Raw genomic sequence first — 26,001 nt, forward strand, 5'->3', positions numbered from 1 at the left:
ACATAATAACTAGAAGAAAAGGAAGAAACCCAACAACCCGCCCATCATGTCCTCGTCCAAGAAGATCGCCGAGTTCCCTGACGTCGAGGCCAAGCTCCAGAAGCCGACCAAGCAGTCTGCCTTCGAGCGCCAAAAAGCCGAGGCCGAGGCGAAGCGACAGCGCGAGGCAGCCGAGACCGCCGCCGTGTATGAAGACTTTGTCAAGAGCTTCGACGCGGGTGACGGCGATCATGGCCACGGCCAGCGGGGAGGAAGAGGTGGACGAGTGGGAGGCCCAGGCCTCGACGGTCGCAGGGGAGGAGCAGCAGGAGGAGGTGGCAGAAGACACTTTGGAGGGGCGGCAGGTGGGCTGGCCGGCATGAAGAGCAGCGGGCCTGGCACGCTGGGGCCCGCGCCGCCCAGCTTCGGGAAGAAGAGGACATACGATGGATTCACGGCCGCCGCGGGCGGTGCAGGGCGGCTTGGGCTCGACGACGAGTCTTACGACGATGGGAACCGCAGCGGCAGCAAATCCCTCGCAAGGGTGTTCGACGCGAGCGACGACGACGACGATGACAACGACGAGCACCGCGTGGGTTCGAGGCCAGAGGACAAGGCGGTTGCGAAGCCCACGCTGCGGCTGGCCAACTTGCCGCCTGCGACCAGCCCCGCGGTCATCAAGGCGCTGGTGCCTACCAGCCTGGCGGTCGAAGGAGTCAAGATCCTCCCGCCACCGCCAGCGCAGGGCACAGACCGCAAGTCGATTGCCGCCATCGTCACGCTCTCCCCCGAGACGGCTGCCTCGGACATCGACGCCGTCGTGAGCGCGCTGCAGAACCGCTACCTAGGCTTTGGGCACTACCTATCGCTGCACCGACATCTGTCCTCGGCGGCGATGGCTACCGCCTCAGAAGCCAGCGTGGCTGGGTTGACGATGGGTTCACATCCCTTCGGGGCGAAGCCTGTTGCCGCGCCTGGCCCTGGCGGTGGAGGTCCCGGTGGACACCACCACGGCGGCCCTGGGAGGTTCGCACCGCCGAGCTCGTATGGCCCGGCAGGTGCGCCGCTCAACAGGAATCTACTTCACGTGCCGATCCGGCCGCCGAGTGATATCAAGCAGCTGCGTATGATACACAAGGTCGTCGAGTCGGTCCTCGAGCACGGCCCGGAGTTCGAGGCTCTCCTGATGACGCGGCCGGATGTGCAGCGGGAGGAGAGATGGGCCTGGATTTGGGACGCACGGTCACAGGGTGGCATCTGGTACCGCTGGCGGCTGTGGGAGATCCTGACGGGCGGTGCGCAGTCGAGGAGGGGCAAGGGCAGGTATCTTCCCCTGTTCGAGGGGAGTCATGCCTGGAAGGTCCCAGAGAAGGAGCTGGCCTACGAGTACACGACGGCCGTGGACGGCTTCGTGTCCGAGTCCGAATATGACTCAGAGTTTGATGACGAGAACGATGATGAGCCCAAGATCACTACGGACGGAAACAACAACAAGGCTGAAGAAGAGGTGTTTTTGAACCCCATCGAGAAGGCCAAGCTGGTGCACCTGCTAGCACGACTACCTACAACGCTCAGCAAGATCCGCAAGGGCGACATCGCCAGGATCACATCGTTTGCCATCACACATGCCAACCGCGGCGCAGATGAGATTGTCGACCTCATCGTTTCCAACATCAAGAAGCCCCTGTCATTTTCTTCTGCCAACCCAGAATACCAGCGAGACGCACCAGATCCCTCCGATGGCTCGCGCGACGCCTCGCCAGCCCCAGGCGAGAAGAAGAGACAGCAGCAACAACAGCAGTACGGTGATGCCGCCGCCACGCAGGACACGAGCGGCGCAAAACTCGTGGGCCTCTATGTGATCAGCGACATTCTGTCCTCGTCCTCGACTAGCGGGGTGCGGCACGCCTGGCGGTACAGGCAGCTCCTCGAGGCGGCGCTGAAGGCGCGGCATGTGTTTGAGGGGTTGGGCCTCCTGCCAGAGAGGATGAGCTGGGGCCGGCTGCGGGCAGAAAAGTGGAAGCGCAGCATCGGCCTCGTGTTGAGTCTGTGGGACGGGTGGTGCGTTTTCCCGAACGACTCGCAGGAGCTGTTTGCGCGCAGCTTCGAGAACCCGCCAGGGGCGCGAAAAGACGAGAAGACAGCCTCGGGCGAGGAGGCGGAAAGGGCCAAGGGGCGTTGGAAGACGGTGGAGGCGGCGGCGGCGGCGGCGGCGGCGGCGGCGGCGGCTGCTGCTTCTTCTTCTGCCGCAACTGCAGCTGCTGCTACGCCCGAGGCTGGTGCCTCGCCCGACGCAGGAGATGACGACGGCGCCGGGTGGTCTGATGATGGGAGCTATGATGAGTACACGGACGACGAGGACATGGATAATGAGCTACTCGCGCACTATCACATCGACGGAGAGTCTCTTCTGGATATCGACATTGTCGGACTGGCTATCGAAGGGGAAGGAGACGTTGTGATGGGAGGGCCAAGTAACCAAGACGTAGGGGCCGAGCCAGCAGCGCCCAAGGACACGGGAGCGGATGATAGCAAAGCCGGCGTGTCCAAGCCGGCGGCAGTAAGTAAGCGAAAGAGGATGACGGCGGCCGACATGTTTGCAGACTCGGACTCTGGAGAGGAGAAGTAATAAACTTCATTGTGGGGTGTCATGCAAGCTTGTTTGCGTGCAACAGCGTTCAAGTTCTCAAAGCTCCAAAGCATTGCGTCGAGAGCATCCCGAGACACACCGAAACGAGTTGTGCCTCGTCAAGAAATGCATACATTTACTCACCTTTGGTGGCATAAGTCTGTTTTCCCCAATATCAGCACAATAGCAGACGCGCTATTGATTTCACTCGAGATCGCTATTGGGTCTCGAAAGAGGAATCGGGCGGGTTGGAAGCTGACCATTGCGTGGTGATGCCGCTTACGAGAATGGTCAGAGGGAAAAGAGGAGGGAGGGGGGCAGGGGTCCAGCTCCTGTAGTATGCAGCCTGCAGCCTGTAACATGTGAAAAGCCCCATTGGCTGCCGTGTTCCGGGTACCCGTTCAGTTAGAGAAGGAGGAGTCTCCTTTTGCTATCCTGATTCGGGGAATTTCTTGCCTTTCGTCTTAACTCGTGTGTTCCTGTCGCACCAGGCTGTAGGGCTTTCTCAATGAGACCAGACTGGAGTCCACTGTAAGTAGGATCTACCTGGGCAAAAACAAGACAAAAGAAGAAAAAAAAAGAAAAGACGGAGACATTTTTAAAGTAAAAGTGTGGGGGAAATGATGCATGGCCACCAAGGCTCATGTGTTCTTGTGTTTGTGCGTGTGCATGCTACGATGGCCTACTGCCTACTACTGTACTGTACTATGCACCATTCCTACAGTTACTATTTGCTGCTGGCACATCGTTGCATGTACCTTGAAGTACAGATGCTGCACTAATGCTTGCGGAAGGAACGCCCGTGGCCCGCCCCACTTACTTCTCCTTGCCTTTGCCGACGGCTCTGGACCCTTTCCCTTGTTACAGTACCGAGAGTACGTACCAAAGAGCCTTCTTGGCTTATGATCAGGGGGGGTTTTGAGGGACGCCCCACTGAACCACCGCCCGAACACAAATGCTGGGCGACAAATGTCAAGGGCTTGATTTCTCACATCGAACCTTTTGACCTCTGACCCTCGATCACCTCAGACACCGACACCGCGCTGACACATACTCTCTCCCCCCTCCCTCCCTTCCTTCTCCCTTCATTCCTTCAATCTGGTGGCATTCGGCCTCTACCCTGCGCCTTTTACCTCCTCGGTTATCATCACACCATGTCTCTTGTTTCCCGGCGACAACCCCTGAACGTCTGAAAAGAGGATCCCAAGGCGAAACATCAAACACTTCAGGTTTGGGCAACCAGAAGAAAAAAAAGAAAAAAAAGAGAAGGGCGCCGGCCGAAAGAGACAAGAGAGCGAAAGAGAAGACTACTAGTTCCTTGCTTTGCGCCAGCCAGTAAAAGCACAGACCGCACGCCCGCATCGAACCCACAACGAACCCACAGCGCCTTTCTATCTTCCCTCTTTGCTCGTATCAGCGTTTCATTCGACGTCACGGCCGACGGACTCGCATGTGTGTGTGCGCGCGCGTGCGATTCATATGCAGACTCGGGTCCAAAATCTGGAATCCAACATCTTTCTTCACCAAGACCACATCAGCAACAGCAAGCAGCAGGTTGACCAGCCGAGAGTGAAGACCACAACACACACTCTCTCTTCCATTTTGACGCACTTACTTTCGGCTCACACCATCTACGAGCCCCTCTTCTGAGATTCTGTTTGTCCTCTCTGCTTGAGCCGAGCCCAGCCGGCCTGACGCTTACCACACCGACAAGATGGCTATCTGGGTCGGGAAGCAGAAGATGTCCTGGTAAGCCAACCCAAAGCCCACCCACTTCCACATCTTACCCATCTCTCCTGGTCCAGAAGGAAGTGTGCGTGTGTGTGTGTGTGTGTGTGAGTGAGAGAGAGAGAGAAAGAGAGACCAAGTTGTCGCACAATGGAGCCGCAACCCGACCAAGCCGCTTCTGTAGCACAATAGACTCTTTGAACGTCGATTACAACCACGGGTCGGCTAGCTGCAGCCATGCACGCGCGGGACAGGAACAGACGGGGGGAAAGATGGCGGGCCAAGGGATGGGGGGCCTGGCATGCTCACGTCCACACTTAACATCATCTTTAGGACGGACGGAGTGACTTACTGACGCGCCGTGCACAGTCGATCGTGCATCAAGGGACATCGCTCCTCGACATGCAACCACATCGGCGGGCCACTGTGGGCAGTGCGCCCTGCCGGCCGGCCCAACAAAGCCTGCATCCACGGGCCAGGCGACCTGTGCCTCTGCGCCCACTACTTCCCGCTGACCTGGCTGAAGGCGGCCGTCCCCAGGAAACAGAAATGCTCCTGTTCCGGCTCGTCGGGGGCACACTCGGGCTCTGGTGGCTCGAGCAGCAACGGCGGTGGCAGCAGCAACAGCAGCAAGAAGTGCCCCTGCTGCAGCAATGGAAACGGCGCGGGCGCCGCCACGCCTGAGGATGAGACACAGCCCATCTTTTACCAGGACCTTGTGTCGCGCGGGCTGCAGGTAACATCGGAGCCTGTCGAGTATGGACTGCCGCCGTCACAGCCGCCCACGACGGCATCATGCTGCTCCTCGAGACCAGCCGAAGCCCCCCTCCCTGCTCCCATCCAGATGCCCGTGTCGGGCCCACCGGCAACAGCAGCACGGTCATCCTGCTGTTCTGGACCAGCAGAGATGGAGACTGCCGCGTCCAACCCCCCGCCACCGCCACCGTCATTGACCGCCACCACGAACGGATACAGGGCACACGGGCACGTCAAAACCGAGTCTGTATCAGCACCGCCCTTCACACCGATCCAGCAGTTCCACACGTCGACAACGACACCGCCCCCGACGGATTTCCCGGTCATGAAGTTCAGCCCGTTGTCACCTGGGGGTGCGGGGGACCACGTGTGCGAGTGCGGGCCGACCTGCAACTGCGTGCTCTGTATCGACCACCCGTACAACACAGCCACCATGCACCACATCGCCACCGAGTTCGGCCAGATGATGTCCAGCGGCGCGCCGTTCTCGCCCGTCACCACCCCTGCCGTCAGCCATCATGCGGGAGGGTTTGGCAGGCCTGAGTTTTACCCTCCAGGCTGGCCGCCCAACCACAACGGCAGCGGCATGATGACTTCTGGCCTTGTTGCCGACCCGTCAGCGATGATGAGCCGCCACAATAGTAACGCGCAACCCTACTCGCCGCCGCAGCAGGCGACGGATATGGATATCATTCTCAACCCAGCAGACTTTGAGATGATCAACTTTGCATTTCCACCAATGGAAGACGGGGAGCAGTACCACCACCAACACCAACACCAACAGCAGCAGTTTGACCAGACGATGGGCGTGGGTCTGGATCCAATGACCACTGACGATCTGATGGACATCAACGGGTTCTGCGGAGGAGCGCCAGAAGGCTGTCCCTGTGGTGACGACTGCGCGTGTATTGGGTGTCTGATCCACAAGCCCACCACCGTTGATGCCGCCACCGAGAATGGTATGGGGCTTGGGCTTGGGCTCGGGAACGGACATGTTGCTGGTGCTGGAGGACTCGGATCGCCTGGATGGCATTCGGCCTTATAGCAAGAGGATAGATGAACCGACGGCGCCATCCTCTTCTGGGAGCTTGATCGTTTGCCAGACACGACGTTCTTGGAACTGGGATCCTCATGGTGATCTCTTGGCCTCGCCTCCCCTCGGCAAGGTAGATGCCTTGAAACCTCCTCTTTAGAGAGTGAGAAAAGGGGTCTTTCTCCGAGACCTGTATTATTTCCCTTGCAACAGATTACACATGAAAGTTAATGATACCCCTGGGCGGAAATCCTGCTTTCAAGCAAAAGTTTATCACCAAAACACAACCGACACAAAAACCGACACAAACCTGGGGAGGACAAGATTGTTTGGTGTTATTTCCCTTCCCTTTCCTTTTTCTCTTTCGTCCTTTCTGCAGGAAGAAAGGAAGGGATGGATGGATGAGGCGTTGTCGGGTTGCAGCATGTATGTCTATTTTTCTATGTATATACATGTGTACATATATATACATTATTCTGGAGCAAAACATGACCAGGCGCAAGTTTACCTCGATGAAGAGCAAGTACTGTAGGAACACCGTTAGATCATTTTACAATATGTCTGACGCTGGAGAACCTGCTGTTCCTTCTTTATCCTCTATGAATCTTCCACTTTTTTTTTCTCTCCTTCTTCTTTCTTCTTCTTCCTCAAGAAAAAAGCAAAGGCAAGAGGAAGAATCCGATCTATCTCAGCGGGAGATCTACAGTGGAACCTACGAGGGATAAAATCAATTCCCCAGCAGCAGCAGAAGACAACGCCACAGTGGGCACCCTTCTAGCGTCCTACGCCCCTGGCCGAATCCCGGGACCCCCGCTGCAACCAAGAGTTAGTGGTTGACCCCCCTGACCCCTTCAGCCCTTCTCTAGTGCCTCTCCCACTTAGGGGGCAGGCAGCCCCGAGTTCTGGGATCCAGCCATTCTTCAAAACATTCGTCAAACAACTGATGTTTGGCGACCAACCCTCTTTCCCGCCACCACCTGGAGAAATACGTCTAAATTATTTGTCCGATCCAGGAACCCCGCTTGTTCTTCTCTACCCAGGCCCCTTCTAGACTGGGGGGTTCAGATCCACGTGGCGCACAATCAAATCCCACACGCACGCAACAACATCTCCATCCGAAGAGCTGTGACGTAGCTGCTGTGACGAGAGAAGGGTCAGGAAAAAGCCGACTGCGGAGGGGCGAGGAGCTTGTTCTTTGCCCACGATGCGGCATCACGACGAGGAAGAGCATGGTGGCGGAAATAGGCACACAGGCAGGCGGAGGCCTGTTGCGTCGGATTACTTTGACGACGTGAGATCGAGGTCTCCACAGGGAAAAGACGACGAAGCCGACCACCACAGCCAACATCGACGCCGACACCGTTCTCGTTCTCGAGGCGCAGAGCGGGGCAGACGAGCAGGAGAAGTAGACGAGGCGCCGGACGACCGTCGCGAGCCCAAACGACGCAGGCGAGACGATGACCACGACGAAGACAGGCCCCGACACCACAGACGGCATCATCACCATCACAAGACCACTCCCTCCTCGGCGGTGGCGGCGGCAGTCCCAGCCGAGCTGCCCTTCGCGGCGAGACAGCTGTCGTACAAGCACGATACCGAGGTCCTGCGGCCGCTGTTCGCATACTACCTCGATGTCCAGAAGAACCTGGACCTCGACGCACTGGACGTGCACGAGCAGAAGGGGCGATGGAAGAGCTTCGTGAACAAGTGGAATCGTGCGGAGCTGGCTGAAGGGTGGTACGACCCCGAGATGTTTCAACGGATCTCCAAGGAACTTGCTGCTTCTCCTCCGCCTGGCGAGCAGCCTGCCTCGTGGGAACGAGTGAACGACCTAGAGGATGACTATAGCCGTCGAGATACCGCAGGACAAGAACAACAACAACAACAACAACAAGAACTCGAGGACGAGGGTGGCCAGGAGCAGGATGACGAGGACGACTATGGCCCGCCGCCGCCACCCGCCGACCGTCGTCGCCGGCACGGGCCAGGGCTCCCCTCGGTGTCGGACCTCGACCTACAGCGCGAGGCGGTCCTCGAGGCCCAACAGTCTCGGCTCTCAGACCTCCGCCTCGCGCGCAAGGCCGACCGCGTGGAGCAGAGGGAGCGTCTGGACGAGATTCTGCCGCGGGCCGAGGCCGGGACGCGCGAGCGGCGGCTGGAGAAGAAGGCGCTGCTCAACGAGAAGATGAAGGGATTCCGGGACGGGGCGGCTGGCGGCGGGGAGATGGAGGAGTTTGGGGACAGGGACCTGCTGGGCGGCGGGGACGGCATCGAGGACTTCAAGAAGGCGGCGGCTGCGCAGCAGAGGAAGAAGACGGACAGGGAGCTCAGGAGGGAGGCGGAGGCCAGGGAGCGGAGGGAGGAGCGCGAGGAGAGGCTGCGGGAGTGGAGGGAGAGGGAGGCGGAGAAGCTCAAGAGCCTCAAGGAGCTGGCCAAGGCGAGGTTTGGGTAGGCGAGTGTGTGTTTGTGTGTGTGTGTGTGTGTTGCTGCCATAACGTCCGAGGAAGGCCACAGCAGCGAAATCAAGCAAACCGACACACGCCAGTGGATCTCCTCCACTGGCAAATCGAGACTGTGAATTTCTAGCCAAGTGTTCCATATAGTTTGGACCGCGGCAAGTGCATATCTCAACCACATGCTCGCTGACTCGACAGAACATAGCCAAAGCATCACAGTCAACATCCTCCGCCTCCAACCAGTCCTCCACTTCTTCTCCCTCAACAGGTGCTTCTCCACCAGACACCCGACGCCCTGCAGCACAAACAACCCCCACAAGCCCACAGTGACACCCCACACATATTCCTCCCTGATCAGGCTCATGCCGCACCACGCATGCCACACACCACGCAGCCCAAACGCCCCAAGCACACCAGCAGCCCTACCAACCTTCTCCTCCCCCTCCACCACGACCACCACCAACAACAACCCTCGTAAAGACAGCCCTGGACGGCACATAGCCAAGCCGATACAAAAAAGGGCCGCGCCCCCTGGTACCAGCGACAGGACCAAAAACTCTAGCAGACCCCGCGACGCAAAAAGGCTGCCAGAAGAGCCAGGTGCGGCAGTAGGGGTGCAGCTCGGCGAGGGGCACGAGGTAGGCGAGCGGGAGCAGGGTCAGGGGGCGGGGCGAGTGTCCAGGCCGGTGCTGGGGCTGGGGAGGAGGAGGGCGCGGCGGCGGCGGGACTCGTCGTCGACTGCTGTGCTGAAGGAGGCGTATCTTGTCTCGGTGAGGAGGCGCCAGATGTATGTATGTTGCGTGATGGGTCTTGGTGAAGATGGGGCGGGAGGGGTTGTTGTTACTGCCACTGCTACTACTGCTACTGCTGCTACCCCCACTTTCACTGCCGAGTTTCCCCCCCCCTGCGGCGGTGGCGGCGGTAGTCGCACGCACCAGCTGCGGCGGCCTGTCTGCCCCGACGAGGGTGAGGTCGAGCAGCTTGAGGCTGAGGAAGAAAGTAGGGATGCGAAACACGGTGTTGGCGACGGGGTTCTGGAAGGGGAAGACGCAAGGTAGGGCGAGGGTGTATGTGGCTGCGATGAGGCCCGTTGCGCGCGCCACAAAGGTTGCGATGATGCTGGGGAAGGTCGCGGCGGGCCAAAGGCGGGTTGTTGTGTCGTTTGAACTTGGCCGCCAGCTGCACTTGCTCTGTGGCGGCGCGGGAGAGGGCGGTGAGGGCGGTGAGGTAGAGGATGGCGCTTGTGGCGAGGTGGAGGAGGAATGGTAGGGGAATGTGGAGGGAGAGGAGGAGGAGGAGGAGGAGGAGGAGGAGGAGGAGGAGGAGGAGGAGGAGGAGGAGATGTATGCTGAGGTGGCAGGGAGAATCACTGCGCCTAGAAGCATGCAGAGGGACTTGTCTGAACTGTGCATTTTCCTGGATACGCTTGTACATACAGTAGTATACTAAAAGGATAGAAGGAACAGAGGAAGCGAGAGAAAAGAAGAAGAAAGGGCGATGGGTACGGGCCGTTGGCGATTGGGAATTTGTTGTCGTGATGAGAGACAGAATGCACTATATTATGCCAAGGCGGCGCAGCAGAGACGAGCCTCAGTAGTTACCAATAAGGCTGTCGCCTACCAGATTTGGTCAGATTATTTATTTCCTGTAAATTAATATTCCATTGCTTCCTCTTGTTAATACCAATCTATCTCCATGCCCCAGGCCGTACGCCAGCCTGAAAGTACATGTCCTCAAACGAGCCCATCGCGCCCCCAAACACCGTCTTCGCATCCATCTCCTCAACATCAGCAGCCTCTCCAAACGCCCAGATATCACTACACAGTCCCCTTCCTGGTATATCCTTCGCACCCCCAGCGACACCGTCCAGTGGCCTCGCAGCTCCGTTCTTCCTCCCCTCCCTCCCCTCGAAATCGTTGCTCCCTTGCTTTTCCTCTCCCTCGTCGTAACCATCGCTCAGCTCCGGTAGCTGCACCCGCACATCATCCTGCGCAAGAGACAGCCGTCGCATGATGGTGAAGACGTTTCCCTGCCGCACCCCGCTTTGGTGCTTGAGGAGGTTGGCATGGACAAACAGCGGCTCTGGGTGGGTTGGGTCTGACGCCTCGGTGAACCCAGGCCGCGGCGGGACGAGCCCGTACTGCAGCATGGCGGCGCCGCAGAACATGTCGGTGGTGCCGCCCCGCTTGAATCGGTTCCCGAGTACGGCGAGCCAGCGTGGGGCGGGGACGTAGGGGATACCCAAGGCCAGATGGGCATACCGGCTGATAATCACGATGATTAGTCTCGAAGTTAGAAATGGAGATATGTGTGTGGGTGAGAGAGAGAAAGAGAGAGAGAGAGAGAAAGAGAGAGAGAGAGAGAAAGAGAGAGAGAGAGAGAAAGAGAGAGAGAGAGAGAAAGAGAGAGAGAGAGAGAAAGAGAGAGAGAGAGAGAAAGAGAGAGAGAGAGAGAGAGAGAGAGAGAGAGAGAGAGAGAGAGAGACGTCTACTCACAAAGTATCCTTGTCCCCCCCGCTGAACCAATAATCGCCCTCCGTCTGCATATACGACGCCAGATAGAGAGCCGCAAGGTTCAGCCCGTTGTTTCCGCTCTTGGCGATGAGCATCTGGCCGCTGTCCAGCTCCCACGCGTCGTGGCACGGGACGCCCAGCACCCGGTGGATCGCATTGTCCGGGTGGTCGCGGTTCAGATCCGGCCAGAAGACGGCCCGGCCACCCCTGGGATCCCGGAACAGAGACGCCTCAAAGAGCGCGCTGATGTCCGACAGCGGGAAGTTGTCCGAGTCGAGGTAGAGCACCTCGTCAAAGGAGGAGCGGAGGACCGCCTCGGCCTTGAGCTCGAAGTTCTTCCACTTCCCAGGTGCCTTCTTGGTCGAGACCTGATCGTCACACACACACACACACACAGACACACACACGTCAGTACACAGCTATACAGCTACCGTCTTTGCTCGTCGTCGTCGAGGAGTAGCTCACCATATGGATCTCGACGCCCAACGCCCTCAGGGCTTCGCGGTCCTTCTGGGCCTCCAGCTCGCCCTCGAAATGCCAGACCTCCACGCCGCCCTTCCACCCCAGCCGCTGGATCTCCTTGACGCACACGATCGCCCTCTCCACGGTGCGGTGATTCCCCGCCGCGATGACCACGCCCCGGCTGCCCCTCTTGACCGCCTCGCCGTCCGGCCCAAACCCAGGACCGATCAGCGCCTCCTCCTTTTCCTCGCCCGCCCTGTCCTCCAGGAACTTGAGCGCAGCCCGCCTCATGCTGACAATCTGCGCCTCGTCGACCATCGCCCACTTCTTCTGCTCCCCGCCCAGCTGGTCCGCGTTCACCTGCCTGTCCAGCTGCTTCCGGGGGCACGCAGCCTCGTTCTGCGCGACCGCCTGCTCGTGGCTCAGCACGGGCCTGTCCAGAAACCGCTCCATGGCCTCGGCGAGGCCTGGGCCCAGGGCGACCGGCCGATCCAGCGCCGCAGATACTAGCTCCTCGTCGATCTGGGACGTGTCAAACGGCTGTGGGGTGTCGATCCAAGGCGGCGGTAGCGAGGAAGCCGCCAAGCCGCCAGCTGCTGCAGGCGACTTGCTTGGCGCCATGTCGGGCGTAGCGGCTACGACGTCGACAGGCTGCTGCTGCTGACCGCCCAGGGGCAGCAGGTTGTGCAGCGTCGCTGAGCCTGCCGTGAGGCTCGGGTATGCATCGTGCTGGTGCATCCAGAGTACAGAGAGGACCGTAGTGGCGCCCACAAGCGAGGCGATCCACCGCGCCCCGGCCCGGGAGCGGAGGAAGGCCGGCCCCGTCATCCATCTAGCGCTGCCCAGTCTGAGATGGTCCGTTATGGCCATCTAGGACACAACACACACTCTCTTTGGCAAGTGGGCGAGAAAGAGAATCTGGAAAAGAAGAAAGGTAAGGCCCCAGGATCGTCAGCGTGCGGTGCCATATCGCAGTGACGTAAATATCTTTTCAAAATTGCCGACCCCATGTGCATGCCGTCCTTGCAAGGGATGGGGAACCAGTGTCTCTGACGGTTGGGGGTCTCGCTTACGAATCCCTTACGAGTACCATGTCGCAGCGCTGAAATTAGGACACCCTTTCCCCCTGGCGTTTCTACCACTGTCCGACCAAGTGATCCACTGCCTTCTCCTTCCAGAACACCACACCTGACCAAAGACCACGTTTTGAGAGCCTGGAGATTAGATGAAAGAGATTTGCATTTACGATTATGTGCTTTGAGGTAGCTCACATGATTCCCGTAGAGAGCCGTAAAATCGAGCCCAAGAGAAGATGAAGAAGAAAGAGAAAGAAGGAAAAAAAGAGAGAAGAAAGGTCTGTAGCCACTCGTACTGTAAACATGTTTCCACCAACCCCAAGGGATGATATCAGCCCGGCGTGTTTCGATTCCTCCCAAAAAGGAGCGTGAAGATGCAAGACTCGGAGACCACCTCCCGAACCTGGCTCTCATAGGTCTCATCAAGCGAGAGACGCGTAGTCATGGAAAAACCCCGTGAACTACACAAAGTCAACAGCGTCGCGGAATTCGTCGATGAAGCCTGGTTCGAAATCCTTCAACCAATCTGGCTCTCCAGCTAGTTCCTCTTGCGCTTTCGCGACGCCCTCTTTCTCTTGCACTTGGTTGACAAGCCGGTTGGTCCCACGGCCTTCCGCTCGCTGTAGCGACCATGTGAACGAGCCAACTCCTTTCATGTCGCCTTCCATGTCAAACGAAGCTCTGGAACCTTCAGCATTCTTGCGCCGGCAGCCATTCTCTTGAAGGGCTTGAACCATCGCTCCGGCTGCAACTTCATCGTCATGCTCGTCTTCAGTGCCCAGGCTGTTTCCTCTTTCGACCGGCACTTCCTTTCTTGCGACGCCAATATCTTGATCGAGATACACGCCCATCAACTCGTCATCCGAGAAGTCATCAGATATCGTAAAAGCGTGCATGTCTTTCGCCCCCGCTTGCTGTTTCTTATCGCCAAATCTTGATACTTTGCGCTCGTAAAAGCGGCTGACCTCTCCCTGCACGCGGTCCTCAGGCCACTCATCTGCCTCCGTGAGATCGATGATGGCCTCCTCATCGATGGTGTAGGCACTCACATCTGGTAGTTTCCTAGGTTGCAAACCAGTTGGCTGGCCTAACGTCTCGGGGTCCTTACAAGAGGGGAGTTGATACCCGAGTCCGCGGCCCGCCTCACTAGTCTTTGGGCACTCGTATCCTTTATTGGGAACTTTCACAGGCTTTTCGCTTGGTGGTACCACATCGGTTCCACCTGTCCGATCGGCTTGATGCTTCGTCAAAAGTCCTGATGGCTGCTCCGGAAGGTTGCCATCCGGGTCAATTACCATAAAAAGGCCATCGTCTGCATCAAACTCGCTGTCGTTCCAGCCAATCTCACTGCCATGTGTTAATGCCTCGATGCAGTTCAGCATCTCAACATCGTCGATCTCACCGTCGATCTCACCGTCGATGCTCAGCTGATCGGGATTTGCAGTTTGCGCTTTGAGGCTTCGGAATCCGGCCGCTGTATGCACTGGGGTTTTCAGGTGTAACGGAAATTTGGCCGCAGGTATATCATGACTGACTTCTGCGGAGACGACGGTTCCAACAATTTCCTCGCACGCAAACTGGCAAGAAAGCGTCTCCTGAAGAGTAGTTGGTGACCAGGTGAAACAAACCTGGCAGCTGTTCCCATTCTCCGTCCTGAACGACCCCAGCGAATCGCGCCAAAAGTGTGCCAAAATACCCTCCGAGGTCACGGCCAAAAGATTGACAAGTGGCATTCTTCCCTGCCAGTATCCTCTCGTACTCGTGAAAGCGAGAATAACATCAACATGGACCACTGGCCTTCCCTTGGCGTCCATGCTGCTGTCTTTGATCTTGGCTTTGATCGCTAGCCTTGGAAAGGAGCGCAGAGTATCCGCCATCTTTTTCCCGAAGGGCGGGTTTCGACTGGCGATTCTCTCGATGGTGCTGGTGTCTGCGTTTGCCAGGCTCGCAACGGTCCTGATGTTGTTCGATACAAGCTTGCGCAGCAGGGCTGGTCCAAGCTGTGGGACTTGCAAGAGCTGCTGCACCGTGCCTTCCCATGCTTTCGCTGTCATCGACCTGGCCAGCTCGAGGGCAGCCCGACAAGCCTTGCCGTCCGAGTCGGCTTGCTTGCACTCTACCACCGCCCGTACCAGCCTGTGCATCACTTCCAGAACTCGGCTGGCTTCGCCGCGAAGACGCCGTCGCTCGAACTCTTTGAGTTCGACATGCCCTACCTCTATTTGCAGGAGCAAAGATACCTTATGAGCAAGGGTGCTCACATTGTTGCCTACGGGGTACTTGATGAAGGGATCGCTGTTGATTTCTCGGAAGGTTTTCTTTTCATCTGTTTGCCAGCGGATCTCGCGAAACTCATCGGCATCACATAGTGCGTTGAGCTGTGGTGAGACATCAGCGAGAGTCGACAGCTTTGAGGGAGAGGTCTTACCAGAGTCTGTGTGTTCGCGCCACGAGGAATGTTCAGTATCTGCTTCATTGTGCTGAACCTGATCATATACTTAGACATGACCTGGCCGTACTCGGTAGGACAAAAATACGTAGAGCTGCCGGTGATCAATTGAGCATCCCAAAGGCTTGAGATTGTGGACTCGCAGATCTGCTGGAGTCGACCCTCGGCTGTTCTCGCATGGGAGCCCGCGGTCAGGTCCCTGTAGTGACTAGGGTTCCGAAGAAGCCTGACACTGAGAAAGGTGCCCTTGAGCCAGTCCTTGGCCCCATTGATGTCCCTGAATGTCTCAAGGCTGATCTCCGAGTTCAAGTGCTCAATCATGTTCTTGTGGAAGGTGCTCTCAACAATCTGTTGCCCCGATCCAAGGTTTTCGTACCGCTTCTTGTTGCGAGACCTGGTGAGGATGATGGCCAGCGCTGTGTCTTCGAACTGAGGTCGGCCAGCTCGTCCCAACATCTGCATGATTTCGAGGTCACTGTACTCATGGAGCTGGCCCTCTTGGTAGCATACAGTGCCCTTCAGTAAGACTGTGTGGCATGGGAGGTTGACACCAACCGCCAGGGTAGAGGTGCAACAGATGACGCTGATGCTGCCCTCCATGAACGCCTCGTGGACTGCCTTCTTGTCGCCTGCGTCTAGTCCTGCATGGTGAAACGCAACTCCGGACCGAACCATCTCCTGCAGACTTGCATCAATGACAGGTATTGCCTTCCTTGGCTCCGGCCAAAGCCGTGCACTTGGTGCTTGCTGGCTCCACTTCTCTGCGAGTTGCTTGGCAGCATCGTGACAACTCTTGCGTGTCATGCAGAAGACCAACATGGGCTTCCTCTGAGAGTACATCTTGATGTACTCCCAAAGCTGGGAATTAAGATAGCTGTCGAAGGCGTAGTCGGACATTTTCACGTTGAACCCATGGACCTTCTTCTCCAACTTCACCGGACGGAACTCCTCTCCAAACACTTCACGGTAAGACGGCATGGAAGGGTGGGCGTGGTTTCTGCCCAGCCAAGTTGCGATATCTTCAGAATTTGGTATTGTTGCGCTGAGTGCGATGAACCTAATCTTGGCGCCGTACGTCTTCATGCGAGATACAATGGCTTCGAGAGTCGCGCCCCGCGATTCTCCGAGAATATGGACCTCATCGATGAGGAAAAGCTTGACGAGATCGAGCAGCTTGCGATGGTCCGTCCAGCTGCGAGTGATTGAATCCCATTTCTCTGGCGTGGTGACGATGATCCTTGCCTCGCGCACTCTTCTCATGTCTGATCGCGATGTGTCACCAGTCAGTTCTGACACCGGCATCGACAACGGTCCAAACCTTTGCTGCCACTGCACCGCCTTTTCCTTGCACAGGGCCTTGGTAGGCGAAAGATACACGATTTTCGCTTGGTCATTACTTCTCTGATTGGCAAGCTTGCAAATGGCCAGCTCGAGGAGCGCCGTCTTGCCGCTGCCCGTCGGCGCGGAGACGACCACGTTGTCGTCCGTTTCATACATCGCGTGAAAACATTTGGATTGTACAGAATTAAAAATATTATAAGGGAATGCGGTTCTAAACCTGTCGGGGATTACCTGTGCCGGACTGATGAGAGGTATCCCATTTGCCGTGGGGATGGTGCCAGGAGCGTCAAGGTTCTCAGAGGTATCGACACATCTTGATGCCCTTGGTGAGGTCTGCCGTGACGAGGTCACAGTTCCTACTGCTGTGTTTGACCCCCGTACGGTATGGGGGACTGGAAGAGTGGGGACGGCTCTTCCTTTATTTGGGTCATTGAAAGCGGCGTGATGAGATCCAGTAGGTCCTAGTCCTCTGCCATCCGCATAGGCAACGCCTGAGCTCCCATAAAGACGTCAGCTGAGACTGGGTTGGCAAACTCCAGATCCCATTGAAACTCACGAAGGCCCGCTGCAAAAGCAGCTGGATCCTCTAGAGGCTGAGGCGGAGCACCCGTGTATGGGAAATCGAAATAGCCAGGTTCCAAGACGCGCGGCTGGGCATCTTCTGGTGTGGGGATCCCCGCAACCTCTACAGCCGAAGCGGGCTTGAGTCGTTTGCCCTGGCTGGGAGGGGCTCGGCCAGCCAGTGAACGCTTCCTAGGACCGTGCTCTCTTGGGACTTGGGCCATCGGGTTCTGCCTTATTGGGCGTTGTCTCGCCGGGAACTGCGCGGCCGGGAATTGTCTCCTTGCTGATTGAAACCGTGGATGTTGTGCCACCGGATTCTGGGCGTTCGGGTACATGCCTTTGTACGGAGACGCGGATGCGGACGCGGACGCGGACGCGGACGCGTTGCTCGATGGGGGAGAGAAAATTGGAGCGTTCAGCCAATCATTGGCATTTCCCATGCCGCCAGCAGACAGATGCTGCGAGGTAGGCTGTGAGGGAGCGTCAGAGATGTGGAGCGCACACTGCTGAGGACTCATTGTACCTACATGAAAAGGAAATACCGCTGGCTCAGGAGCTTGCGTTGGAATTGACCAAAAGACATCCTCGAACCTAGCTGCCTGGTCAGGTATATGCGTCTGGATGGGCATATACGGCTGGATAGGCATGTGCGGTTGGACGAACATAGCCTCTTGGGCAGACTCAACCATGTTCGGGAGGCACGCCTGTGGAGGACCAAAGTCAGGCACAGGCGTTGCCTGGGGCATGGGGTGGGCCTCGGGCAGGAAAAGACACGGCCAGTTCGCCGCCGGCTGAGCATGGCCGTGGATGCCATTCCCAGGTTCAGGAAGATAGAGCATGACACCACTGCCATCCTCAGTCCAAGACAGCATTGGGGTGCCCTTATAGCCCATTGCTTTGATCCTGTTCTGGATCTCCTGGCGCAACTCGTGGCTCAGGGAATCCCATACAGGATCTTGTTTCCAGGTTTTTGGCTTGGTCATCTTGGAGGCTGTAGGGCGACGATTGGGTGGATGATGATCGACCTGGGGAAACAAAGATGAGGAGGAGAAAAGAAGGGCAGTTCCAAGGAAAGAACTGGTGGATATGGATAGTTGAAAAGGCTGTGGGGGCTTTGCCAGTAATGACCAAGGAGCCGTTAACAAACAGTTCTTTGAGACTGTGGGTAGAGAAGGCTGTATGATGTCTGGGAAAGATAGAGACAAGTAGACCAGATTCTGCTTCAGAGGGTCGTTGGGGAGAAGGAAGTTATAACCTGGGTGCTTGGGAAGAGGGCAGGAGCACATCTTTAATGTGAGAACTGGGCGAAGAAGCTTCGTCCTTTCCTAGAAAGGCATTTTTGTCAATTTTTGGTAGTCCCAGGAGCTATTGGCAGAAGGAACGGCCTTGGAGCATCCTAGTGCTTGCTGCACCTATGTCGTATAGTGAATCAGTAAGGTGCACAGTGCTTGCTTTGGATCCGGTGGTCACTTGGGACGATGACAAAAAGAGCTCGAGAAACGAAATCCTAATTGTAGACAAAAGGTCTAGAAACACGGTTTGTGAATTGGTCTGTCGAGTGTGTCAATATGCCAGGTGCTGCCTCCTCATCAATGCATGCAGGTGTATGCATGTACATGCTGTAGACCTGAACGCTGTGAGCCCACCCTGCACGTGAAACAATCATCACGAGTGTCCCAGCATGTCTTTCCAGTATGCTGTGGTGTTGGTGTAGCCGTCTGCCCTGGGCCCATCCTCGACATCAGTGTCCCACAATCTGTCCATCTATCGGGTATAATTCATTGTTCCTTCATCACTCTAGACAGATGGTGCTGTCCTGATGTACAATACAGACCTTTTATCAAAGGTGTATTACACATACATATTCTGTTCGCCCTAAAAATAGCCTCATTTGAGCTTCTGATAGGGCTAGGCTCTCCCCTCCCAAGTTTTCTCGTTGTCAATACTCCTAGCGCTGAGTCTTGAGTCACTCAGTCATCACGTGTCTTCCCTCTAGCAGACGGTACTCGAGCATGATGAAACGACGGGGTTGCTGGTCTTGATGTTGACAAGCCGAGTGAGTTTGCAGAATCCAATGGATTGAGTAATGCTGAGCCACCAGGGGAGGGTACCCTAGGCGTTGAAGCGATGACCGTCTTCTCAAAATTGACGATATTGATGGGGGGCGGTCGACCTCGCTTACGATCGGGTCCGCTATAGAGCCACGTAGAGAACAGCACCAACAAGGTGCCCATGATGAACTGTAAGATCCCGTTAGTGCTGCCCCTTGATAGTACTGCCAAGATGCTATCGAGGTGTGACTTGAGGCCAAGGTATAATGTGACGATCGACGCGTATTTGAGTCGCGGTACCCATCAAGGGCGAGATCACAAAGTTAGGGCCCTAGTACGCCCTAGAGCTACTATATAGACACAGTATTGCCGAGCCTTTGGCAGTGCAACAAGACGCTGTTCGATATGCCCAACTGAGAGAAGAAACCCCCCACCCCCGGCACTTGCCAGTGATGTTTAGCAGTAGGGGACACGCTCTCACATGCGACTAGCCCTAAGAGATGGGTTGGGTACTGATGCCGGACTGCAGGGCCATCCATGGTATATCCTGCTGCTGGGCAAGGGTGGAGACAAATCACCAACCGCTAGACGAGATCCAGACACAAGGAAAAAGGAGAAAGAAACGTACTGTTGTCGACACCTCGAAGCCGAAGAACCAGAGGCTGAAAATGAAGCTGATGATGATGCTGATACTCGTCGCAAAGTTTTTGGCGATATTGTCCGCATAGTTGATGCAGAGACTAGTGAGCACGCCGCCCATCGCCTGGAAGACGATAGCCGTCCACACCACACTATTGTATCCCTCGAAGAACCCATACTGGGCAATTTCCTCGCCGTCCTTCATGATTACGCCAAAGAACAGAGCCGGGAACAGGCTGTAGAAGGACAGCTGGATGTTGCGCGTCCACACGCTGACAGGTGTCGCAGACTCCTTGAGAACCTTCTCGAAGTATACTCCCGTCAGCCCGGACACGCCTGCCGCGACGAGCACCGCTGTCAGGCCCAGGGAGTAGTTCATCTCTGGATCAGGATCCATGTCGGCCTCGATTCCCTCATACGTAGCCGACCGCTTCACCACGTTCGAAACCCCTTCGGCGAGGCCCTCGACGGCCCGGCGCGTCAACTCGTGCGCGACATCCACCACCCCACCGGCAGCCTGGCCGAGCTCATGCATAGACCGCGGGAAGAAGTGATCACTAAAATCATGGATGACGAGTGCGGACTCCTTGGCCGAGCCGGACGGTAGAGAGACAATAGCCACGCCGACGGTAAGGAGGATTACAGAAGCCCAGCGCTTGACGCTCAGGGACCGACCGAGGAGGGATACGCTGAAGACGGCCGTGGTGAGAATCTACGACTGCGGGTCAGTGACAAAAGGTTCATCGAAGCGGAGCGCGCAAAGGCCTGGGATGCGCTGAGGTGTTGACCAACCTTGAGCTGGTATAGGATTTGAAAGTGCACCGGGTCCAGATTGCCCAGCGCGACGTATTGCAGCGTGTTCTCGAGCGTGTACAGCGTCGCCGGTATCGCCAGCTTCCACCCATCCCCACTGAAGACAGACCGGTATATTTGCTCGAACAGCACCGTGGCAGGCGTCTGGGGCGCGAGACTCCGCGAAACCTCGTATATCGCAAACGTGGACGACAGGGCGAGCTTCAGGACCTCATTCAGCAGGACTGCAGTGCTTGTAAAGTATCTTCGGTCGCTCGTGGGGGGCATAATACGGCTGTAGTGCATGATCTACCCAGCAATAGCATTGTCAGTCCGAGCAATCGCAGGGGCACTTCGCGGGTCTCGAATCGAGTTCTCAAACGCACGAGTATTAAGGCGGAGTTCTGAAAGGTCAACTGTTCGCGCGCGCACGGCACATTATTAGCCAAGAGCTCCGAAAGACAAAGGGAAGGACAAGAAGTCAAAGGGATCCAATGGCGTACTGTGATGAGCGACGCCTGTTTCATAGGCAGGCCAAAGAGTGTAGGACCTCCTCCTCCCATGGCGCCTTTTGACGCAGGCGCATCAAACATAGCCATGATGCCTCCTCCTCCTCTCCAGAGGGCACACGCTCTGGATCCAGCAGTGATTTGAGAATTTCTGGTATTGTTTTTGTTGTCCAAGATTGTTGGGAAGGTCCAATGGCCTTGGGCGCGTGTGTGTGTGCAAGCTGATGATGCAGCAGCAGCGTTGAAAGCGTAGTGGGTTGTGTTGGTAGTGAGGTGGGCTGGGAGTTCTGCGTCATAGGCGAGTTCCTGGTGCAGGGACATCAAGGTGCAGTGCAGCAGTGAATTTTGAGGGTCTCTTGTTTGGGGTTCCCTTCACATAATGTTTCCACTGCGGCATGTCCAGCAGGGGTTCAGGGTTGCATCGAGACTGGACCCCTGCTTCACAGCTGGATTCCTCTGGCCAGTGATCCGCTTATGGGGGCCACCCACAGCCGCCACACCCAGGAATGGACATCAGCAAGAAATCCATCGCGATCCGGGGACGACCACCACCGCCCCCGCCCCCCCAAAAAGAAGAAGAAAGAGATGCAGCCTGGGGTTTTTTAATCTACGTAACTGGACAATTGACTTGTTCAACATTTTACGCGTGGCATTTTGTTCAGTATTCAGTCATTAATCCTGTGGATGAGCTAAGAGCCATCGAGCATGTGCTATATGGTACTTATATTCAGGCTAGGCCTATGAGAAACTCATGGTAATCCAGTAAAAACAAGCAGTCTTTTGTAACCTTGATAATTGCTGGAATGAGGGGGTTTCTGGTATTTGCACTCAACCTGATCCCAAGAGCTGGTCACCTCGCCTCAGTGATGAGGTCCAATGAAGCCGGATGCTCTGCATGTACCCCACCCAAAGAGCTGTGTCTAGCTCCTCTTGAACCTGGGGTCAGGCTGTCCTAGTGTCATTTCTACAAATGTATGCCATCTCGTGCCCAGGAAATTGTTCAGTTCCCCCGTTGTATCCATCGGACATCTTGTCTTGCATTTCTGAACGAATTTCTATTTCCTGGCTGACTCCCAGGATTCAGTGGGACTGGTGAATGGGGGATTAATTTGCTGAGTAAGAGGCAGTCAGCGGGGGGGGGGGGTATTTGATAACAGAACTGCAGCAGATTTTGCCAGAGCACAGATAGAGCATACTATTGCTATGACGTCTTACATCCTAATTCTAATGTTGACCTCAAAAGCAGACCTGTGAACTCGTGTTTGTGCCTACAGAATGCCTCCTATTTTTACAAATGGCAATTTTAAACACCTGCTCAGCATGATAGCTATTGACCTATCCACAAGACCATTTTTCTAAGCACTAGAACTGAACAGTCCATCCTTGTCACATGTCCAAAGAGTGTGGCTTGCATCTCGGATCACACCCTTGCCAGTCCCTTGGGTTCAATGTTGACCACAACTGCGGGCTCCCACCCTCCACTATAGCAACCACACCCCCAGATCACGCACGCCATCTTGCCTAACCAGCAACGCACACTCCCATAACCTGCAGCATGGCACCCTCTTTTTCAGGGCCATCCGAAGCCTGAACCAGGTCATCCGTTTTGATGAAACAAAGAGCTGCACCACCAACACTCCGCGTACCGGCAGAACAGACCATGATCGCCCAATGACGCGACAGCGCCACCCAATTTTGGCAGCCTCCAACACGCCATTGGAATCAGACAAGGGACACAAGAGAGGAAAGAGGAGGGACATGATGTGCTCTATCGGCTTGCGCGGCGTGAAACTCTCAGTGTCCGAAATCCATGACCCGGTCCGTCTCACCATCCACGGGCGGAGGCGATCCACAATCAGTTCGCTGCAGCGGAGGGGTCTGAGCGTGCGCCGTTGTCTATCGGCGCGGTGACCATAGACTGACGGGCGAGTTCGGACGCAGGTGCCACACGCACAACTTTATTTCAACGTCTTGTTGACGATTGGAAAGGACTTGTACACACTATCCACGCCCTCTTTCGCCACACTGTCGAGACGTGAGCGAGCGTGTGGATTTGCTGGTCCTGCTGCGCAACGCTGCAACCACGCAGTTTCCTTTGTGTCCACAGCAGTGACAGCTAACACAACAAAACTTCGGTGCAGCCAAAACCCTCCGCGCCCACAGGCGGCACGCGCATCAACACAGCAGTGTCTACAAACCCCATTGCCTCGACGATGTCCTCAACAACCTTAGGAACCCTCGTATGATCCGCAGCAAAATCCAAGCCTCGACCGCCTTTGCTGATCCGCCGAAGTTCCTCCACGACGCTCGGCGCGTTCAGCGAGTTGACGGTATAATGGAGCCCTCCGCCGTCAGTCTAAGGGACGTTCATCACCATGCTCCCGCCGGCCTGGAAGTCAGACTATGGGCAGTTGATATCCATGACCACCGGGGTATTCTTGTTAACTACGCTGTGATTCTTAACCAACATCCCACCCATACATTCTATCACATCGAATCCTTTCTGCAGGACTTTCGAAAGCTGAATGGTAATCATGACCCCGCTGAGACACCGCGGCCTACGAAAAGGCCATCGCCCAAGGTCTCCATGACACAGCCGGTCTTCACGAGTAATCAGAGCTGCTCGTAGATCGGACGCGGCCTAGCGGCTGATCCCCAATACCTACGTAGTGTTTGCCTCGGTGAATAGGAATCTTGAGGTTCAAGGAGGCTGGGGAGGTTAGCAGCGGGCAGCAATTACGTGTAGCAACTACGACGACGCGAGAAGAAAGGAAATAAGAAGACTCGAGAGATCGTAGTTCATGGCTCCTTAGATTTAATTTCAATGTAACTGACCTCTACGGCCTTCACAATGACTACGGTTCAAATATTCCTGAGAGCTGCCCGAAATGTATGGGCCATCATTACGAACATGGCCTTTTGACGAACACGTGCTCATGACGTTGAGACATTAAGCATCCAAGACAGCAAGTGAGGTGGCTCAGCCTGCACGAGTACCAGTCCCAGAGCTTGTTGAAGGATGTAAGTGGATCATAATTCGACATTATGGCGACCTCAACTCATGAGTCCGACCGCAGTATTATGGCGTTCCGGTCCCACGAGGCCAGCTCGCACGAATACCGGAGGATGTTGCTCGCATTGTCGAGGAGCTCGGTGAGTGACGTGATCACTTAGGGATGAGGGGGTCCTTGGGGGGGGGGGGGGGTAAGGATGGAGAGCCTTCACCTGACTGACAACCTTGCAGGAGGGAAGTGTGTAGTGAATTCACAGATCCTGAAAGTGGACGCGGTAAGGGGACGTTCGACAATGGTCTGAAAGGAGGCATCCAACTTGTCGACAGCCCCAGCGCCGGAAAGAAGATAGCCGAGCAGATATTGGGCCATCGCCCCAAGACCAAGCAGACCACCGGCAACGGCCTGTCGGTAGACAAAGTCTACGTGGCAGAGGTACTCATGTATGACGAAGAATGGTATCTGGCCATTGCTATCGACCGTGAGAACTTCCGCCCGGCGGTCATCATCTCGAAAAGTGGTGGCATGGACATCGAGACCGTGGCCAAGCAGACCCCAGACGAGGTTAACAAGTACCACTTCAAACATTAGCGAAGGTATAACGGTCGAACTTCTGGGTCAGATTGCGGAAGCCATGTGGACGTCGTCTGGACACGAGGCCAGCCTTGGAGAGGCGCTCAACAAGATGCACAAGCTCTTCATCTCCAAGGATGCCACACTGATGAAGATCAATCCCTTAGTCCGTCACGCCGACACTCAGAGTTTTACTTGTCTCGACGCCAAGTTCTCTTTTGGTGATGCCGCGAAGCCTCGGCAGCAGGAGCTCTTTGCTATAAGGGATCGAGACAGCGAGAGCGGTGTCACTACAGCTAAAAGCTAGAAGCCGAGATACACGGCCTTGTCTATATCCAGATGGATGGCTCAATTGGTCATGTCGTTAACGGCGCGGGCCTCGCAATGGCCACCAACGACGCGATTGCACACCACGGTGGCACCAGCGCAAATCTCCTAGATGCAGGTGGGCAGGCCACAACGGAAACTATGCAGAAAGCCTTCGAGATTATTCGCAAGGATGACAGAGTCAATTGCATCTTGGTCAATATCTACGGAGGTGCGTACCTACATCCATCCCTGTCAGCAGGATAACCACTGACTGGTTTGTTCGCGATTTTCAGGCATCATTCGCTGTGATATGATTGCGGAATCAATCATTGGGGCTGCGAAGAAGATCGGGTCATTCCGAATGCCCGTGGGTCTTGCGCCTGCAAGGAACCAGCTTGGAGCAAGGCTTGAAGCTCGTAAGTGTGTGTTTTGAATTATTGCCGACTTGTATACAGGATGACTTACTTGTTGTAGTTGGAAGACGCTCATCTAGGGCTCCATACTGAAGCTGAGTTTGGCGAGGCTGCGAAGAGGGCCGTAGAATTGGCTGGGTCCGATCTTTCATAGAGAGCAGAGACAACGGTCTGTGGATACGTTAGAAGCCTTTTCACGTTGATATGGCCAGGGGCGAGGCACTCATGTATGCTGCTGATTAAATCCTGGGGCAAGTCAGGGCGTGGTCTGAGAGGGAATTCTCACGCATCCTGGGGTCAAAGGATTTGAGATGAAAAGACTGCTGAAAAAGTGACGACTGAATTGCATTGATTTGTATCATTTCAAGCTTGAGACGAAATGTCGTACCGTGCAATGATTAGAATTCGGAGCTCGTCAAGAAGCCCAAAGCTGAAGATTTTGACGCATATACTTTTTCGCCTTGTCAGCCGGCACAGTGCGGTACTCTGATGACCTTTTCGTCGAGCATAAAGCCAGCATTCTCTTGACCTACCGTAGAGAGTTATGGAAGACCATCGTGATGCCTTGTAACGGACTTTGGCATGAAGGAGAACTGAGCTTAGTCCAGAGTATTCTGCTCTTAGCGATCATCATTTCCACTTGAACCTGATACGGGCTGCTTGTCTTCATTTAGGAGGATGAACTTCGCCGGGTAGTTTGAAGCCTTTGCCTTGGTAG

At 56.0% G+C, this 26,001-nt stretch overlaps 8 protein-coding genes across 8 annotated transcripts; 4 read left to right on the forward strand and 4 right to left on the reverse strand.

Moving 5' to 3' along the window:
• Nucleotides 1-46: 46 nt before the first annotated feature.
• Nucleotides 47-2,608, forward strand: M406DRAFT_265972 (uncharacterized protein; the record flags this gene model as incomplete). Its single annotated transcript, XM_040917774.1, has 1 exon — nucleotides 47-2,608. One exon carries the CDS (start codon nucleotides 47-49, stop codon nucleotides 2,606-2,608), a length of 2,562 nt encoding a protein of 853 aa, XP_040772825.1.
• A 1,714-nt stretch (nucleotides 2,609-4,322) lies between these two features.
• On the forward strand, nucleotides 4,323-6,608 carry M406DRAFT_353289 (uncharacterized protein; the record flags this gene model as incomplete). The annotated part of the gene is made up of 2 exons (XM_040922755.1): nucleotides 4,323-4,357; nucleotides 4,706-6,608. The coding sequence occupies 2 exons, from the start codon at nucleotides 4,323-4,325 to the stop codon at nucleotides 6,135-6,137; spliced, it is 1,467 nt and encodes a 488-aa protein (XP_040772826.1). The 3' UTR covers nucleotides 6,138-6,608.
• A 721-nt stretch (nucleotides 6,609-7,329) lies between these two features.
• Nucleotides 7,330-8,577, forward strand: M406DRAFT_342548 (uncharacterized protein; the record flags this gene model as incomplete). The annotated part of the gene is made up of 2 exons (XM_040921781.1): nucleotides 7,330-7,427; nucleotides 7,467-8,577. The coding sequence occupies 2 exons, from the start codon at nucleotides 7,330-7,332 to the stop codon at nucleotides 8,575-8,577; spliced, it is 1,209 nt and encodes a 402-aa protein (XP_040772827.1).
• A 426-nt stretch (nucleotides 8,578-9,003) lies between these two features.
• M406DRAFT_108931 (family 71 glycosyltransferase) lies at nucleotides 9,004-12,486 on the reverse strand (the record flags this gene model as incomplete). The annotated part of the gene is made up of 5 exons (XM_040915324.1): nucleotides 11,560-12,486; nucleotides 11,077-11,462; nucleotides 10,309-10,845; nucleotides 10,018-10,026; nucleotides 9,004-9,985 (listed from the first exon to the last, which is right to left on the reverse strand). The coding sequence occupies exons 1-5, from the start codon at nucleotides 12,424-12,426 to the stop codon at nucleotides 9,004-9,006; spliced, it is 2,781 nt and encodes a 926-aa protein (XP_040773040.1). The 5' UTR covers nucleotides 12,427-12,486.
• A 1,648-nt stretch (nucleotides 12,487-14,134) lies between these two features.
• On the reverse strand, nucleotides 14,135-16,701 carry M406DRAFT_235727 (P-loop containing nucleoside triphosphate hydrolase protein; the record flags this gene model as incomplete). The annotated part of the gene is made up of 2 exons (XM_040916025.1): nucleotides 14,135-15,010; nucleotides 15,061-16,701. Coding segments are annotated over 2 exons (2,517 nt in total), but the record flags the coding sequence as incomplete, so codon positions are not given.
• Nucleotides 16,702-16,883: 182 nt separating this feature from the next.
• M406DRAFT_333899 (uncharacterized protein) lies at nucleotides 16,884-17,969 on the reverse strand (the record flags this gene model as incomplete). The annotated part of the gene is made up of 3 exons (XM_040920883.1): nucleotides 16,884-16,936; nucleotides 16,979-17,456; nucleotides 17,514-17,969. 3 exons carry the CDS (start codon nucleotides 17,967-17,969, stop codon nucleotides 16,884-16,886), a joined length of 987 nt encoding a protein of 328 aa, XP_040772829.1.
• A 987-nt stretch (nucleotides 17,970-18,956) lies between these two features.
• On the reverse strand, nucleotides 18,957-21,031 carry M406DRAFT_267068 (nucleotide-sugar transporter; the record flags this gene model as incomplete). Its single annotated transcript, XM_040917853.1, has 5 exons — nucleotides 18,957-19,226; nucleotides 19,666-20,388; nucleotides 20,469-20,777; nucleotides 20,855-20,884; nucleotides 20,972-21,031. The coding sequence occupies 5 exons, from the start codon at nucleotides 21,029-21,031 to the stop codon at nucleotides 18,957-18,959; spliced, it is 1,392 nt and encodes a 463-aa protein (XP_040772830.1).
• Nucleotides 21,032-23,828: 2,797 nt separating this feature from the next.
• Nucleotides 23,829-25,437, forward strand: M406DRAFT_342550 (uncharacterized protein; the record flags this gene model as incomplete). The annotated part of the gene is made up of 7 exons (XM_040921782.1): nucleotides 23,829-23,867; nucleotides 24,055-24,130; nucleotides 24,248-24,552; nucleotides 24,611-24,847; nucleotides 24,877-25,099; nucleotides 25,164-25,237; nucleotides 25,345-25,437. The coding sequence occupies 7 exons, from the start codon at nucleotides 23,829-23,831 to the stop codon at nucleotides 25,435-25,437; spliced, it is 1,047 nt and encodes a 348-aa protein (XP_040772831.1).
• Between the last annotated feature and the right edge of the window lie 564 nt (nucleotides 25,438-26,001).

Source organism: Cryphonectria parasitica, assembly GCF_011745365.1.
Source record: "Cryphonectria parasitica EP155 unplaced genomic scaffold M406scaffold_8, whole genome shotgun sequence".
Taxonomy (NCBI): domain Eukaryota; kingdom Fungi; phylum Ascomycota; class Sordariomycetes; order Diaporthales; family Cryphonectriaceae; genus Cryphonectria; species Cryphonectria parasitica.